This window comes from Boleophthalmus pectinirostris, unplaced genomic scaffold (genome assembly GCF_026225935.1).
Source record: "Boleophthalmus pectinirostris isolate CB_2022bp ecotype Guang Dong unplaced genomic scaffold, ASM2622593v1 HiC_scaffold_17, whole genome shotgun sequence".
Taxonomy (NCBI): domain Eukaryota; kingdom Metazoa; phylum Chordata; class Actinopteri; order Gobiiformes; family Gobiidae; genus Boleophthalmus; species Boleophthalmus pectinirostris.
The window spans coordinates 20,532,797-20,551,754 of NW_026571115.1; the positions used below are offsets into that span (position 1 = coordinate 20,532,797).

Sequence of the window (18,958 nt, forward strand, 5' to 3'; positions counted from 1 at the left end):
GCACTATATGTACTGGAGATGTGACAGCTTTAATTAAAACACAAACCACTTAATTACACAAATAGGTTTGTTCAATGCAGCCAAATGGCTAATTTGTATTTTTTTTTAATTAAAATTTGTTTAGACATACATGACTATATCAGGAACCTAATCAAGGAACCACTAGAATACCAAAGCATTGTTCAGAGCTGGTTTAGTTTCTCTCTGATATGAGGAAATATGAGGAAGCAACTGCTGATTCCCTCTTGTTAGTCAAAATGTCTGCATTTAGCTGTGCTGTGCTTGTTCTCTTTTGTACTTTTGCATCTGTACATGGTAAGTTTTTTATCTCTTTTATTTTTTATCCAAGCTGTCAGTAAATACAAAAACTATTTTTTTGTAGGGATTCATCAGCTTTGTCACAATGTAGCATGCTTTGACACGGGTGCTACTCAACTCACATTGACTGCTGATGGCGATCGCATACTATATGTTGACTTCAACAACAAAAGCATTGTGTGGAATGCCCGAGTTCCATCATATTATCATTCAGTTTATTCTTTTAATTACACAATTAATTTCCAGTTTCAATGTAAATTTCACTTAAACACCTGGAAACAGGATAGTACCATCTCAAAGATTCCAGGTATGTGTCAACAACTACTATACTATTCACTTCAAATTGTGAAATCATTGTTAACTTTACTCTTTACAGCGGCTCCTGAAGTCTTGATCTACCCCAAAGAAGATGTCAAGAACCAGATTAATAATACTCTTATTTGTTTTGTTCGAAACTTTTTTCCTCCAATTATTAAAATACAATGGACCAAGAATGAAGAGGTGATAGCATCAGATGACCCCTTTGAGAAGATGATCCCAGGCTCTGATGGGACATTTCAAGTCTTTTCCATGCTGAGCTTTGTCCCTGCACATGGAGACATATACAGCTGCAGTGTGAGACATCAAACCCTCAAGGAACCTGTGGTCCGTTTCTTTGGTAAGTAGAGGACAGTTTAACTGGTGAAACGATAAAAAATGTTCACGTTTGTTTTCTTTCTGTGGTAATATACATAATCGTGTTTTATTTCCTATTTCAGAATTTCACTCCAGTGGGACAGACATTGGCCCCATGGTGTACTGTGCAATTTGCACCAGTCTGGGAATCGCTGCATTCATATCAGGAACATTCCTCTTTCTCAAGGACTCTCGGCGGCAAAATGCTTAAATGCTTACACATTGTACATGTCTGTATTTTGCAGTTTTAGTGTAGTTTAGTGAATCAGATTTCTAATCAAAGGGACATAAAACATAATATGTATTTTGTTTTGGTAAAGCAAATTACCTGTTTGTTTAAAGTAATTTAGTTTTTGACATCTTAATGAATAAAACAAAACATTACAAATATTTGGAGTCTGTTTAAAAAAAAACAAAAAACAACAACAATACTTCCTCCTGAAATATTTCTGTGAAAAGGGGTGTGAACTTGCTTCATAAGACACACTCACTGTGCATGAATTTATTTCCTTCTCTGTAACTCCACTTGAACAATGGACCTTACAATCTTTGCCTTTAACAGACTTCATTTGTTCCTATATTTGACAGCATGGTCAGTGAATTTTGGTGAGTGATTTCAAAACATTTCCAAAAAAAAAAAAAAAAAAGAAAAAAGATGCTATATCAGAGGTTTTTTGCAGGTCTTTCAGACTATGAAGTTGGACGGATGTCTGCCTGTTGTACTTTCCTTGATGGTGAAAAACATTTGTTTGAGTATCTGTTAACATACAGATACAACAGAAACTTATTTATGCAGTACAACAGCACACGGGGCAATTGGATAGGCTTTACAGCATACAGCAGTAATTGGGCTGATTTATATAATAATGATCCTGAAGACAGCAGACTAAGGAAACTTGAACAGCTACTTTTGTGTTTAGAGGGCAAAGAATTTCTTCCTGTCATAAGTAAGTTATGTGGTTTATCCTTCTGCACTTTATAATGTAGATAGTACTGTATTCTGTATAAATGTTTTTGTTCTAGAAAACAGGACTGCTACCCCAAGCCTCACACTGACTACAGTGGAGCAGTCCGGTCAAAGAAACCCTGCATTGCTCTTGTGCAGTGCTTATAACTTCTATCCACAGGAGATTCAGATGACATGGTTACTCAATGGAGAAGAGATTACTTCAGCTGTGACCTCCACTGATGTCTTGTATAGTGGAGACCTGTATTACCAGATTCACTCTTACCTGGAGCACAGGCCGAGGCCTGGAGAGGAAGTGTCCTGTATGGTAGAGCATGTGTCCCTGCCAGAGCCCCTGGTGCAGGTCTGGGGTGGGTCAAGCCTCTAGGAGGTGTTAATTTATAATATACATTTAGTTTATCAAATTCATATTTCTCGATTTTAAAGTAAACCTGTTTTTTTCCTAATACTAGATCCCCACCCACCCCTTCCTCGGTCAGAAAGAGTCAAAATTGCTGTTGGGACATTTTTTCTTGTTGTTGGTTTAACAGCACTGGTAACAGGATTCATCAAACATAAAAAACGCACACCTGCACTTTGTACAGTGATGCATGGTAAACTTGTTTACATTTTTTTTCAAGAGATCTACCACTTTAATCTGGATTATACATATCTATGTTTATGGGGTTTCTATTTCCCTGTAGGATTGGCACCAGTTCCAGTTGAGCATGAAGAAGAAAGTTTAAACTAAACAAAAAAGGGTTCATCTCGACTTTGTCACAATAACAGAGACCATCTCTTGTCTTCTCTACATAAGCAACAGAGTTCTTGTGAAGAATCAAAATTTGTATAATTGTTGTGTAATATCAAATGCATTTTATAAACATCACATTAAACTTCACTAAGACAACTGTTAAACTGTTTTCATCTCACACATATTTACACTACATTTGTTTCATATTTCTGATGATAGTTTATGGGAAGACAAGAATACAACATTATGTTTTGTTTTTCCTGAAATCTCAAATAAGAATAACTTGGCACAGTTCTGCTATAATGTTGATAAGTTACAATATTTTTAGTATTATTAGTATTTTGTTGCATTTTAAGTAGACTTATCCAAACAGGGAATCAAATGGTGTATGTAAATGTAAATGCATTAATGAGAGTGGTTGCTGCATAGCAGAGGAAGTGATAGTGAAACATAATGTTAGGTTTAGCAACCTTTGCAGACACAGCACACGTGAGGATGGAGAAGGGTAAGATGCTGAAACAGCAGTGCATAAAGCTCTGTATCTCTCAGACACTTTATGTAGCACTCTTGTTCTCTCAGGTAGGGTCACAGGTATTGTATATGTCCATTCATAACACACAGTTGTAACCCATATAATTACTGGGATGTTTTAATTATTGATCACACACAAACAAACTGAAGGAGAAGCAGGAAACGCAACTTTGTGTTCTTTCCAACTGGGGCTATGGTTTCAATAGAAAAGAATAAAACACTATAGAATTCAGGAAAAGTGAGGTCCCTTGTCCGAGGACAACAGCAAAAACAAAATCTGAATGGCACAGTTTGAAGTGGCAGTGGCACTGCTTTAGGGCAGCACAAAGAGGTCCTCAGTTGACCACAATATGAGCTCATGAAGTCTGGAAGGAGATGTAGTCTGCCTTATATAAATTAAAATTCTTCATACCCCAGTCAATAAACCTCATTCATTCATTCAACAGCATGGACTACTCAAACAAGAAATTTCTCCATTAGGAAACAGAAAGGCAAACTTTGACCACCGCTCCATGACAATGCTTATACTGTTTATCTTATTCAAATCTTAACATAAACCATTATCTTGGACAATGCCTTACAACTGATTTTTCAGTGCTCAATGTTGAATGTTAATTAGTTAACACTGCGGCTGCTATTGTGTTCTGTGTGAGGGGGACCTGGCAGGATTTACAGGCACAAAAAGCAACACTTGCTATTGGCTGCAGCTCTGTCTCATCAGCTTCTTACTCCCAGCTGTTCTGTCAGAATCAGTGTCTGCCTTTCCATTCAATTTTCTGTTATTCATTGTTTTCTGTAATCACTAATAAATCCATATTATTTAATATAACTCAACTAGACTACATACACCTCGGCTGACTAGAGCTGTGAGGATTAAAGCAAAAGATCACAAGAATTATTCATGGGCTCTTCATACCCACGCTAAGAGCACTTATGTTGTCATGTTCATTATAGAGATGCATTCAAAGACCACAATACAAACAGACTGAGACATTCAGTTCAAAGCTGGTAAATGCAAATACACTGTCACATCAAATGCCCTATCTAAGGAAAACCAGATAATGCCTGTAAAAATAGATTCTCAAAAAAGATGTAATATTTGTAATGCTAATTTCAAACTTTAATTACATATTGCATTCATTAAAATATATTGTTTTGTTTTTTTTGTTAGTTTATTTTTTTACTCTACATCAGTTAACACAGCCATGTTAAAATGTATTAGAAAGGGTCTATCTGTCATTATCAAGCATTTAGTTTAGTTGTCTCAGATTTTTCTATAATGATTACAGTGAGTATATAGAACTCCACTACAAATACTTACAGTTTTTGCATTAAACATCTATGTTACATTTATTAAATCTTCAGATGTTTTTATTAAGAAATACCTTGAAAAACACACATCCGTCATCTCTCCACACATCTGACTTGGAACTTGCCACCCATTTGTCTCCATAGAGTTAGACTGGATTGGGCAATGCACTTTGCCACTCTTGCCTAGTATGAAAGTGATGTGTGTGTGTAATTAGTGGTGAATGAATAATAACTACAGTGTAGCTCCATGAGAGAGCTTGTAAAGTGCATTACTTTTATTATAGATACATTAAATGTCATACTGTGGAACATTCCACATAGACAAAGCAATACAACCTTTTTGGTCTCGGGGCCCGTTTTTTTTTTTCTGTACAAAATAACACACATTAAATCCATTATATTTTACTGATTGTGGGGCCCTTGAGGAGGTGATGGCGGCCTTACTTTCAGCCTCTACTTTGCTTAATCACTGCAATATCAACATCTCCAGGCAGAGCAGCAGGTAGCTGCCTTGTAACCTTGCTTGAACAGACAGCACATTTAAACCACTTTAGACACATGATACATAAGTATAACTGTAAATATTTCTACTCTGCACTGCACAGACATTTTTCCACTGGCCTCACATCTATCTCTGGATGTGTCTGTGTTGTGGTCCTGACTGCTGTTGACGACCACTGTACTGGTAAAGAGTCAATGTATCAGTTTCAGTGGCACGGAAATAGGCCTACAAACACTCAGAAATCTCTGCTCTCATGCTATGTCATTTTCCGAATGCATTCGAAATAGTTGCCATGTGACTGTCTTTCCGAGCCACCCCCAAAGTAACAGCACCACTGGGCCAAGTGTGTCAGGCCACGCCGAAGCAAAGGATCATGGGGTGTTGATTGATATGTCACAAGAGGCCACAGCAGCAGGTCACTTAACTCACTGGTGGCATTCATGTTTCTATTGTGGACCAGGCTGGCATGAGGTCTTTGTCACTATGCTGCAGACAGCCTTTAATTCCCCCACAGTGAAAACGCTAATCCTGGTATTTTCCCTTCATGTTTATTTTTACAGTTACCATATAGCATAGTGTTCATCCTGGTACATATTGTTCCAGCTTTGATGTTAAGTTGACCGGCTGATCGCAACAGCAAATGATCAATATTCATTTTGATTCTGGCACAAGCTTTTCCCTATTAGGACAAACATTAGTGGTATTGGTGCTCCATGTACTGTTTTACTGTTTCACTACTTTAGCAGTAGCCAGAGCATACTCTCTTGGTCTTTCTGCAGCTCTTCCCTCCACCAACAAGACATCAGCAGAGGGCAACATTGAATGTGTGCCTTGCTCAGGGACATCAGTGTGCATTACCTGTAGAGTAAGGGGGTAGTGGGGTAACAGAACTACCGGTACTGTTGCTCTTGCATTATGTATTGGACTGCACTGTGACCGTTCAATGCTGAAATGTCATGTGCATCATGGCACGGTGACCTCACTCTGTCTCCTCGATTGTCTTAAATAATGCCATCAGACAATTCAAACTCATTTAGTGTGTGGTGTGGTCCTGTGTTTCAGTACCGCGTGGGACAGCTGTATATGATCAGCAAACACAGCCATGAGCAGAGCGAGCGCGGGGAGGGCGTTGAGGTCGTCCAGAATGAACCCTATCAAGATCCAGAGCATGGGGAAGGCCAGTTCACAGAGAAACGAATCTACCTCAACAAGTGAGCAGTTTTTTTGTTTGTTTTTTTTTGTTTTGTTTTACTTGTTTATATATTTATTTAATTTTAATAATTTAACAAGTGTACTTGTGTTGGACAACTATAGACCTGTACTATGCTTAAAGGTGCTGTATGTATTTGTAGTGTCCATCTCCTGCTTTTTTTCATTCAAAATATTACGACTTTGCTTGAATGTTCCACATTATGGCTTTAAACTTTCCTATAGGGAAAAGCAGGTGACACAACCATTCTAAGTTGGAGGTCAGATCTGTAAAAAAGCATGTTTTTCATAAACAGGCTCATACCAGATTGATATGTGTGGCACTCTGAATAGAGTTCTTCACATGTATAAATCTTGAATGACTTTCACTGAAAACAATTGTGAAAAAGTGAAACGTCATGATGAATATTTGAATCTGATTGGTCGAAGTGCTACAATAGTGGGACAAGCCAAAAAACTCAGATTTTTGTTAAATTCAATTGAGAGAAAAGCACAGACATCTTCCCTGTCCACAACTGCACAAAGCACTTACTTTCTGCACATTTTTCACAAACAAAATAGTGCATATTTTCAGTAAAATAGGCTCTGATGTACATTACAGCAGGAGTATCTTCAGACTGATTTTTGTGGGTTTGAGAACTCAGCAGTGTTGTGCAAGTTCACACTTTTCATGAACTAGTTCAAAGTTCAGTTCACACTTGTTCAAAGTGAATAGTTCACGTTCATAGTTCACAATTTTAATTTTGAACTAGTTCAAAGTTCAGTTCATTTTATATTTAGATGAGATCTGTAAATGAAAGGCTGCATTTATTTTTCAAACTGACTTCTAGTTTACAACAACTTTACAAAATACACTGTTGGACAAGTGACTTTAAAACTGTGATGTGTTATTTATGACTTGTTACTGTCATTTCAAAGTCATTTGTTACATTACAATATTACTGTATTTAAAATGTAAAACATTACACGACTATTGCAGCACTTTTAATTTACTCTCACCAAAAGAACTGTTAAGATGCTGAACTTTTGCGCCGTATATGGACTGAACCAGGTCTAAACCAGGACTAAAACAGAACTGAACCAGGTCCAAACCAGGTCTAAACCAGGACTAAACCAGGACTAAACCAGGTCTAAACCAGGACTAAACCAGGACTAAACCAGGACTAAACCAGGACTGAACCAGGACTGAACCAGGTCTAAACCAGGACTGAACCAGGACTGAACCAGGACTGAACCAGGTCTAAACCAGGAATAAACCAAGACTAAACCAGGACTGAACCAGAATTGAACCAGGTCTAAACCAGGAATAAACCAAGACTAAACCAGGACTGAACCAGAATTGAACCAGGTCTAAACCAGGATTGAACCAGGACTGAACCAGGACTAAACCAGAACTGAACCAGGACTAAACCAGGTCTAAACCAAAACTGAAACAGGACTAAACCAGGACTAAACCAAGACTAAACCAGGATTAGTCCTGGTTTGGTCCTGAACTTTGAATCCTGAACTTGGAATCTAGGACCGTCTCTGAGAGAACCCCGAGTGCGATCGGGCGTCAGCTGCGTTTATCTCGGTGGAGCGCGGACTTGTGCGTCGGTCCTTTCGCTCAGGATCACGGTCTACGCGGGCGCACCTCCGGTGTTTCACCGCTGCTGATATCGCGGTGATTTTAGCAAATTTGTATGAAGAAAAACGAAAAACCCACCATTTCAATCCAGGTTAAAAAGGCATTGTGACGCGCGTTACTGACATATGTACCAAGTAAAATAATACGCGCGCGGAGCAGCACGTCCTGTGCGTGTAGATTTCAGAAAATAGGATCCATCCTATTTTTTGACGCTCTACACGAGCGTAGGCGCGTATCCCCGTCAAAATACACAGAGCATGTATCTATTGTTGTATTTGTGCATTTACCATCAGCACATTGTGCTCCCTGGGCAGTTGTGTATCATGTGAAAGAGCCCAGATCCACATAGACTGTTAAAGTTAGTGCTTTGAAATTTACTTTTGAAATCCTTGCGTTTGCCGTGGTCAGCCTGTACAGAAGGTAAATACAAGCAGCTAAACGCGCCCAGTCAAGTTTGATTGACTTTCCCATTGAGAGACACAAGAGCCCGTACGTTCCGCTAAAGCTGCCGGTGGAGTCGCCTTCGCGTTGACACGCGGCTGTGGTTTCGCGAGGTGAAGTGCGAGCAGATCGTCACTCGTCAAATTCCTACGTTTAACTGAACCCCAACAGTGACGCACGTCGTTCATCACACATAATTTGAACAAATTCACGTTCAAGTTCTTGATTTACAAAAGTGTTGCGTTCAGTTCAAAGTTCACTGAAAAATGAACGTGTTCAATGAACGCGTTCTTTTGAACTAGTTCATGCACAACACTGGAACTCAGATATCACAAGATTCCATCTTGCTGCACAGGGTTAGGTTTTTCAAGGTATTTTTGAGCAATAAAAACATCTGTAAATAAATAAATGCATCAAATGCAACATTCCATTCAAGTAGATTCACAAGTAGGGTGTGCACTTGAAAAAGGAAAATTACATACTAGTGCACCACTCCACTCATCATAAGCACAGACTTTTTACTACTTCTATCTGCCAGAGCTTTTCAGCTATTTCATCAAATGTGAAAGCAAACTGACTGATAAATGGAATAGACAAAGTAAATCTTCTGAACTTGATAAGTATAAAATGAGTATTGTATTTTCAGCAGAGCACAAAGATTGAATTTACTGCTCTCTTAATAAAGCTGGCCTGATATACGAGGTTCATGCTGCCATTAGTAAATTTGTTTCGCCAAGAAAACTGTGCCATATAAATGCATAATTTTGTAGATTGGATTACCTATCTCACACTGATTTATTAAGTTTCAAAGCTGAGTTTCAAAGAATACACTTTTGATATTATTCCTGGTAATATTTGGTGGGGACAACAGACCATTTAGTTGCAAAAGCCAAAACAGCACAACAAAGCTATTCAATTTGGAAGTATTGATTTTTATAATAGAAGCCTTATAGAGCAGTTTGAATAGTTTTACAGGCTAGGACAACCAAAAAACTATTAAGTAAATACACAATTTGAATGGCGCAATATTTTTAATGTGTCAAGTGGAAAATGAAAAGGGCAACACGGCTAGTACCATTGTGGGAAATGCAAAGGGCTCTGAGCCAAGCTCTGTTGGAAAGTTGGCTGCTGGTGATGCTAGCATGTGTGTTCATGTGTGGGTAGTGAAAGATGAGGTTAATTACACTATTAATTTAGCCTGTGAGGTCTGATACACGCCACCTGTTACCATGTAGCTAGATGCTGTCTTCCTGTATGATGAACAGAAGGCTCTCCAGCAAAAGACAGTAAGAGAAGATGTAGGCAACATGGTCAAAAATTAATATCACAAAGCCAGATTATAATTTAGATTTCTATCATGATCCACTTTTGACCATGATTGGCTAAAAGCAGCTGTCACTCACACAGACCTTTACATAACAAACTGTACAAATTTGAGGGAAAAGTGTGAATGAAAGTATTTGTCTTTAAAGTATTAAATATTTGCTATTTTCTAATGTTGTTTCTAATGTTTTCTTGTGATGTTATGTAGTAATACAGGAAGTGCTCTACTGTGTTTTTAAGCTCCATACACCTTTACTAGAATAATTTAGAACAATGGTTTCATACCAGGAATTTCCTCTACTGAACTAAAGGTAAAATGTAGCCATTAACTTGAAAACTACGGCTTCATGACATCACAAGTTGGAACAGAGCATTTTGAGCTTTGGAGATGTAGACAGAGTAATAATAAAGGATTACTGAAACAGCTGTGAATGAAACATCTCCAGGTATGCTTTTGAGGTAACATTATAACATGGCTTAATGGTCACAAGAGTCAGTTTTGCGTAATATAGGACCTTTAGGCAGTCTATGTTTTGCTATTTTGGTGATAGTAGAAATAGTAGATTGTCACAAGGACTAGATCATGATTCAGTTTTTGCTCAGCCATATAAGTTAGATTGCTAATTTTACAGCACAATTGTAATCATGTTTTTGTGTTTTTTTGGCAGTTTAATTCTCATCAGCAGCTCTTACTAATCAAGACTTCTATTGTGCATTGTCCATTTTTACATATTTTACTTCACCCAGATTTCACCCCCGCTGCTCCCAGTTATTTGCATTTCAATGTCCAGCACCTATAGTGGGCATTTAAATACAATTTGCTGATCGTGCCTCCTGTCCTGTGTCCCGCTTTTCTACTCTGTACAATAGTGTCTAGACTGTAGCTACTAGCAATGTATAATCATAAAATCAGCTTCCCAAGGGGTCATCGCTGCCACACGTAAGACTATTGTTAAGCCCTTAGATTCTTGTCGATTACCATTCTGAGACATATGTAATAAAACTTGTTATATAAAGATCCAATTAAATTTTCTTCTTTTTTCAGTAAGTTGCCGAGTTGGGCCAGAGCTGTCGTCCCCCGGATTTTCTATGTCACTGAAAAGGCTTGGAATTATTATCCATACACGATTACAGGTAACTGTTTCTGATCTGAGTGCAAAGTTACTTTGTGTCTGCCTGTGGCTTCAAACAGGGAGCAAGGGTAACGGACTTGTGGGCTAAAGGGTACTGTTTGCCCAAAGCCCAGACCAGGGGAGGGGCCCTTCACAAAACCAGTAATGCTATTTTCATATAGAGAACTTGTAATATGAGCCCAACAAGATGATTTGTACGCAGGGCCCATACATCTGTACTACATGCCTGCAAACATGGTACACTTTCTGTTCATCTTCTGGTAGTTGTTTTGGGTCACTGATGGGGCAAAGGGGCATGGAACCAATATTGTGGCTGGTATTGTGTTAAGTGAGCTGTGTGCATACTCGAGAGAAAGCCAATAAGACCAGCCAAGGGACAGTTTAAAAAGATATAGTGAATTCAAACATGTAGGAAACATTTGGACCTTAAGCGAATGTATCAAGTTTGCTTGTAGAGCACAGTTTGTAAAAAAAAAAAGTAATTCAAAATGCTTTACAGAATGAGAAAGATAATGCAGTCTTATTGCTGTTTTCACTATCTAATGCAAAAAGCAATGGTGTATTTCTTGGATGTAGACTCATTTTAGAGGTCTTCAAAAGATATCATGTCTCAAAATTAGGAAAAAACAAATCAGAGTTATTTTAATGAGTTCTGTATTGTTATATATTGTTCTATATTAAGTGTCAGGGTCAGTGTCAGTCAATAATGAAATGTGATGTCAGTATTTATGTATTTTGTGCTTAAGTGGTGCAATCTCTAACAATTAATCAAAAAGGTTTCATAATTTTGGTCTATAATCATTCATTCACGTCTATACATAATACTGTTATAGTGTGACATTATATAACTGGGTGATATGACAAAATATTTTATTAAGATTTTTTTTTAGTTATATATTAATTTCTATCAATAAGATTGGTTTTAATCATAGCCATTTACCACAATAAATTGTCAGTTTTCTTCCTCCAGATTCTGAACTCCAAATGACATGCTTTTACTCGCAGATGATTGCAGAGCTCTCAGTTAAAAAGCACCAAGCATATCACTGATTGTTAGAAATGACTGAATCAACCTCTACTGAAATTTTATTCAGTCCTATTTTATTTTTGAGTTTTTTGCAGTGATAATCCTATGATAATGACGGTGCAAATAATGTCACATTTTAGGAATATGCTAAACATCATTCCTTTTCCTTCCTCATTTATAAATGCAAAGAAATGTCCTTGGTGCTTTTAGCAAGTGTACTTCTAAGTGCTGCCTTTACTGCTCTGTGCTTTTAGATGGTGCATGTGTCCAGTGTCCAGGCTGGTTTTGAAATGCAATCTTCATCACTTTGATTCCAAACTAATAATTTTTCATCCTTCTTTTCTTTCATGTCTGTGATCGTGGTCCATGGCATCTTGATTACCTCTAATGACATCTGCTGTCAATGTGCTCAGAGTACACAGTGAGTAGTACTATGCACTCATACAAACACACACACAAACACACGCACACCCACACATACACACCCACACACACACACACACACACACGCACACATACACACACACACACACACACACACACACAAGTAATGCTCTATTGTACACTTCAGCAGTGATATTGTCGATAAGAGAGAATTGAGTAAAAAAAAATTTTAATGTTTATTTAAAACTTAGTAGATTATCCATTCTACTAGTACATACTTTCACACAGCCACTACATACTTACAAAAATAACAATTGTAACACTGCTAACATGTAAAAAGGTTAATCTGTTATTCTTTGTTTTTCTTTCACTTACTAAACTCATTTAATAACAGAAAAAGCCAATATTGGTACATTTTAGATAGGCTAAATGGTATTGGCAGTGTTAAGACAATATGAATTTAAAAGTCCATGTTATGTTAAGACACGGCATTGGAGAGGAGACAAGAGGCTCTTAGCACTTTAATACAAGCCACAAGAAGAAGAAGCTGTACTCTAGTCTTTTTATTTCATTTTTTACCTTATATTTTGGTTTGAATATATGAGATGTGCAATGACCTTTGACAACCCCCAATAAGCTGACCTCTATAGTCTTCATATCATTGCAAATATACAATAATCCTTTGTTTGTCTTGGCTTTGTGGTTATAGAGCTGCTTCGGCACAATTATGCCCCAGTCAAACACCACATGTCAATACAGACTCAAAATCCCTTGTGCTTAGCTTGTGGCTAAAACTGGCTAATTGAGTATTGCTGAGAACAGGCACTAATGATTCTCTGCAGGACATCAGGAGACCATTAACCCACATGAGGTATAGGTAAGGAAACATCAATGCAGTTTAATCATCGGCCCAACCACTCATCCCCATGTGGACAGGAACATTTAGTGAAGTAGGATCAAAGCTATTCAGGGAGAATTATTTTAATTTGTTTTGACTGTATGTGCAAAACATCGATGTGGGGTAATTTTAAAGACATTCAGGGGTCATCAATATGGCGTCTTTATCTATAGCTTAGCATCAAAACACTACACATTTTTTTCAGAATGTTGTATTTAGGCACAAAGTCATATAAGGAGAATGAATATGTAAGCTGTAATGATCTATATTTTTACTTTTCACTCTTAAGTATATTTTTACACTTGAAATACTTTACTCAAATAGATTTTTGATGTGATACTTTTTCTTGAATATTTATTTTGCTTTGGTATCTGTACTTTTACTTAACTAACAAAATGAAGTACTTCTTCCATCACTGCAAAAAAAGAATCATGGCATTTGACGTGATTGACCTGACATTTGTGTATCGATATAATCACCCATACATCAATATGACCATTCTAAAAAATCAAGAGGATGACAAAAAGAAATCTGAAATTATCACAAGTTAAAATGTCAGTTCAGCAATAAACGACATAGTCTCAAATGACCTTGATGTGTTGTGTAATAAGGCTGATGTCTCTGGACATAATCACTCACACATACAGTATTCAAACATGATTTTAGTTCATTTTTATTCATTGTTTACCAAGAAGGGAAATAATAATGCAGTTTTGGAAGAAAAATATGACAAGCATTGGTTGTGATTAGATTTGCGACTCAAAGTTAAATAGGATTCTGTTCAGCACACACATTTTAAACACATTAAGAGAGAGAAATGTCATTTGAGCCTCTAAACTAATACAAAAAACATGTTTGCAATGGTCTAAGCTTACTACAGGGTTATGCATAATAAAACAAGGATATTATGTTGCCTTAATAACTGGACTTGCAGTTTTCTACTTCATTCAAGTTGCGTTTTTGTTTTGATCATCATTAATCTTGCTGTACTACTAACTATGGCTGAATAAAATTGTTTACTAATTATTTATAAGGATTTATATGAACCACAGCAGGCACAGACTGAGTTAGCTGGGATTTAGGGATGACTGACTAGACAGTTAAATCTACATTTTTAACCTGCCTTTTAAGAAAATGCTGTTTACAAGCGCTTATCTGTATTTATTGTCTAGATCCTATTAATTTTGAAAGCTCTTTCCTGAGCCACGTCAGCTCTCTTTTAGTCAATGAATCGATGCACAGCCATGTCTTTAATCAATCGAGTCTTCCTTTAATCTCTACAGCCCCACGTTAAGCCTATATGTATAAGTCAATGTTTTTTTTATTTTTTTTATTTATACAATATTTTAACCAATAATGAATTCGTCTTTTGCTATTCAAATACATTTAGCCTGAATTTTGATATAAATCTCTGGCAATCTGGTAATTAAGCTGGGGATTAGCGCTATCCTTGTTCCAGTTTGTTCAAACCCACGGCACACTTCTTCTTTAGACAGAATTTATCACTGCTCTCCTGCAGCCAAACGTATTTTTCACTTTCTCTTATGCACCCCCAGTGAGCTGGCAGTGGCCCTACAGCTCAGTGCCGCAGGCTAAGATTGATCCCTTCTGTTGTATTTCTCCTGCTGCTACTAACACACTAACACGTCCAGACTCAAGCGCTTATGTAACCCTCTTTCCTTTGTAGGCTGATTAATAATTACACAAGTTTTAATCCAATTTCACAGCAGACAAATGTGAATGATGTGGCTTCTGTTCATATTATGCTATTTTCTGATCTGTGTCATAATGTTGTTTCCTCATCAAAAACATACCTGGAATTGTGCTTTGTTTCATTCACACACGTTGATGATGCCATGTGGTTGTACAGGAAATGCTCCGCTGTGTTTTTAAACTTCAGACAACCGCACTAGAGTCATTTGGATTATTTCAGGTCTGAAAGGTATCTAAAAAACTCCGTTTCATGACATCACAAGGTGAAACAGGACAATTGAGTTTTAGAGACGTACAGACTAATAATAAAGGGTTACACAAACACATGTGAATGAAACAAAACATAACTCCAGGTATGTTTGTGATAAGGTGACAAGCATAACGTGGCTTAAAGCTTGCAAAAGTCACGTTTGGTGTAATATGGGATGGGACCTTTAAACTGTAGACTGTATGAGATTAATTTATAATAGACAAGATTTTGACTTTTTTAAATTTGATTTTATATTTGACAAGATTTGGACTTGTTCTGAAGTCAGTTTGTATGTTTTGTTTGTTGGTTTGCGTATTATTATTTAGGACAAACATGTGTGTTGCCTTATGAATCCAACCCACTTACAAATGCAAAGAAGTCATAATATAATGGCCAATTAGTGAAGAAAGCAACTTTAAGACCAGAGGTTAATCCTGTCTTGTTCTCCTCCACAGTGCTCCTTTCTGCCCAAGTTCTCCATCCACATCGAAACTAAGTATGAAGACAACAAAGGCAACAATGACCATGTGAGTATGGTGCTATATGGAGCTATATGGAGCTATGTGGAGCTTTGTGGAGCTTTGTGATAGGATTGACAGAGAACAGGTTGAAATCTGTCAAAGGAGAGCTGCTGCAGCTGATGTTCATTTGATTCACACAGCTGCCTGTCTCTGTGTCTCTGTTCTTCCCACCTTGACGATCTGGCTGCTCTTATCACAGCATTCGGGGGGTTACAGAAAAAGGTGCCATTTACATTTATTAGCATTTTATTACCAGCTATACGTGCGTGAACACACCTTTGAAGGGGTTGCCTATGGAATCCTGTGTGAATTCTGTGTTTAAAAGGTGCCTCGTTATGCATGCAGTAATAATTTCTTCTTTTTTTTTCATTAAACCATTGCCATAAAGCTTTATAATCACAGCAATAAAACATAAAATATATAAAAAGCTGTTTAAGATCTTGGGTATTATTGGTAAGATTCAGACTTGGACTTTAGTCTAGTAATAAGCTAAAAATGTTCAAGTTGCATAATTACCCAAATCATTTTGTTCCAAGAGTGATATTTTTCATTTTAGTCCATGCTATACACATGTCAAATGCGCACATATATGATTTTTATGTTCATATTTCATGAATTAGATGTACCAACAAAACATCTGTATGCATTTAATGACATTGATGTAAATGACATTCACACTAACTGCATGAATAAGAGTGTATTTCAGTTTAATTTAATCACTGCTGTACTTACAGCTATATACTACAGTCAGGCAGTGAGTGTTACGCAAGATTGTTTTGAGTCAATGCCTAAAATAAAACAACCACAGCTCCCCCCAGTGTAAGCTTGAGAAAATCACATTTGAGTTGGTCCACAGATGGCCACAATTGTATGTAGTAAGTAACAAGTCGGGTGTTTTCAAAGTGAGTAACGGTTCAAGTGGTTGTTTTTACACTCAAGTTGCATTTATTCAATTAATTCATTATGAAAAACGCATCGCTCCCCCTCTTATCTCCATGTGTTGTGTTTGCCTTTGGTTCAGCATTTATATTTACACAGTTAGACCTTGGAGGAGAGCTAGTCTCCCAGGTGCATTTACACATTCAAGTGTATGTGTAATAAAAGTATTATTCTGACCCTCACCCATCTCTTTTATTTACCGTCAAGGCAAAACGTCTCCTCTCTCCCTGCTCCTATTTGTCGACCTGTCCTATGCATTATTGATCAAGCCATCTTCATACATCACCTTTGCACAGATCTTTGGCGGGGAGCCCAGAGAGGAGGAAACCGAAGTGTGCGTCGTGGATATTGCTTACGACGAGGTCCCGGAGCGCCACTACAAAGAGGCAGAGGTCAGAGGTCACCAGGGCTTTGTGTGTAAAAACAAATTCTTTAAAGGAAAAAAAAGGAGAAGAGGGAAGGCATTGTTTCTGCAAATACAAGCACATTAATTGGGAGGTTGCTTGTGACCACCAGCACACTGCTTGTCTCCTAAGATAGTGACAGAGAAAAAAGCCTGTTTACAAACTGCAAGAGGTGTAGGCATGATTGAACGTTTGTATTTGAGCAGCAGGCCACCATTTATCAGAGTGAGATGGTCATAAAAAGAGAAGTTATTAATAGTCATAAGGGGTCATGACAGCTCAGCAGTGGTGGTGCAGTATTGACACATGCCCAACTCCCAGCGGGGCGTTTTATGGTCTGCTAATACACGCGCACCGCCAAGAATAGTCTGAAGTACAGGCCAAGGGGAAAACAGCACAGCTACAACTCAGCTACAACTGCTCATGTAAATTTATACTGACAGAAAAGCAAATGTGTAAACACCCCGGGGAAAGATATAAATAGAAAACACAAATAGGAAAAAGATTGAACACGGTGTAAAATGTGAATGTGGTAATGAATGGGTTTAATGTTGATTATCCAGTTATGAAACATGATTAAAGAGAAGACAGACGCAAAACAAACCTATGGGTCAAAAGTAGCATAAGCTGAAATAATTGTTTATTTGTAACAGATGAGCAACCACATAAAGCTTTGATAATTTATTCAGAAGAGTAAACAATATAATCAAAGGATCTTGGGATGTTTACAAAGCTTAATTATAATCTATTTAGTTATTATGCAAGTGTATTCATATTTGGTTCTCGTTTCTTAATGCACAAGTGTCACTGCAGTTCAAACATGTTAATTTTATAGTAAATTACTTTCTTTCACTTCCACTGCACAACATGAAATTGCTCATATGCCCACAGATCAAATAGGAAATAGCATTTGCCACCTCTGATCCCCCTCTGACAGCATCGCAGACGGTCCCAGTCCTATCAGTCCACATTCACCTCCTGTGCCAGAGTGTATGCACAGCAGGATGTCCATCTCCCTCTGACACAAGGCGGATGACAATAAGACAAATGAGGCTGAAGACATAATTAGTCTTCTTAGAGTGGTTATTGCAGCATATGACTTTTATTTTTCATGGATACACACTAAAATTCACTGAAAGGTTGCGAACTGGAGTAGAAAGTGAGTGTACCCAAAAAATCTGAACTTAAATGACTTGCAGTTTCCCTTTTACAACAAAGAATTAAGTGAAATGAAATGAAACCTATACTGTTTATTAAGAGCAAAGACTGTATTAAAGCACAATAACGCAAAAATCACTGGCTAAATTAAATGTGCAGTTCTTAAAACATAGCAAAAATGTGTTCTACTTAATTGCTGTCATTTAAGTATATTTGTTTCTTTTGGGAAATGTAAAACTTTCTTTTCTTATTTTAGGATCTGCGTTATTTCAAGTCCAAAAAGACTGAGCGCGGTTTGCTTCCAGAGGGATGGATGGACACCCAGGACCCCATCATGTGTTCCTACAAACTCGTCACGGTCAAGTTTGAAGTGTGGGGATTACAAACTCGGGTGGAACAGTTTGTACACAAGGTCAGCAAGAAAGTTTCAGCTCCATCTGCTTGGTTCAAACTGCTCCATGTACTTACACTGTAGTAGCACATTTTTCTCATTTCCAAAATCTTATCTCCTTCACAGCATCTGTCCCGGGTGTTGACTGCCCCTGTTTGTTTTGCCTAGAGCCCATCCACACATGCCAAGTTATTACTCACTCAGAATCTAAGCATGACTCATATTAATCACATCTCCCTAATGGTGATCAAAGAAGCATTTATGAGCTGATAGCAGTTTTACCAAGCATAATTCTTATCCCATCTTTTTTTAATGTATGAGCTTGTGCTTCATTCATTGTTTTAAGTATATTACTGTGTTTTATGTCCCCAGGTGATTCGAGATGTGTTGCTGTTAGGACACAGGCAAGCCTTCGCCTGGATTGATGAGTGGATAGGTGAGTCCTAATCAGTATTTCAGTATTTTTTTTATAGAAAATAACATGTCATGTGTTATTTACAAGA

General features: G+C 37.5%; 4 protein-coding genes across 4 annotated transcripts in view; all 4 read left to right on the forward strand.

Annotated features, from left to right (window-relative positions):
• Positions 1–18,958, forward strand: part of pitpnc1a (phosphatidylinositol transfer protein cytoplasmic 1a) — a 31,335-nt gene that overhangs the window by 11,450 nt on the left and 927 nt on the right. Inside the window, exons 2-8 of the mRNA XM_020936736.2 lie at positions 6,100–6,248; positions 10,683–10,771; positions 12,211–12,218; positions 15,498–15,569; positions 16,799–16,894; positions 18,321–18,476; positions 18,828–18,891. Coding sequence (XP_020792395.1) covers positions 6,100–6,248; positions 10,683–10,771; positions 12,211–12,218; positions 15,498–15,569; positions 16,799–16,894; positions 18,321–18,476; positions 18,828–18,891 — 634 coding nt within the window. The remainder of the gene's footprint in view (positions 1–6,099; positions 6,249–10,682; positions 10,772–12,210; positions 12,219–15,497; positions 15,570–16,798; positions 16,895–18,320; positions 18,477–18,827; positions 18,892–18,958) is intronic.
• On the forward strand, positions 253–1,274 carry LOC110172816 (H-2 class II histocompatibility antigen, A-Q alpha chain-like). Its single transcript, XM_020938754.2, has 4 exons — positions 253–315; positions 383–625; positions 695–976; positions 1,077–1,274. Exons 1-4 carry the CDS (start codon positions 258–260, stop codon positions 1,202–1,204), a joined length of 711 nt encoding a protein of 236 aa, XP_020794413.1. The 5' UTR covers positions 253–257; the 3' UTR covers positions 1,205–1,274.
• Positions 436–18,958, forward strand: part of LOC110172416 (septin-9-like) — a 48,191-nt gene continuing 29,668 nt past the window's right edge. The window contains exon 1 of the mRNA XM_055152920.1: positions 436–440. The gene's annotated coding sequence lies outside the window, so the exon portion shown is untranslated. The remainder of the gene's footprint in view (positions 441–18,958) is intronic.
• Positions 1,477–2,848, forward strand: LOC110172806 (class II histocompatibility antigen, B-L beta chain-like). Its single transcript, XM_055152921.1, has 5 exons — positions 1,477–1,599; positions 1,674–1,940; positions 2,017–2,310; positions 2,413–2,553; positions 2,644–2,848. The coding sequence occupies exons 1-5, from the start codon at positions 1,527–1,529 to the stop codon at positions 2,688–2,690; spliced, it is 822 nt and encodes a 273-aa protein (XP_055008896.1). The 5' UTR covers positions 1,477–1,526; the 3' UTR covers positions 2,691–2,848.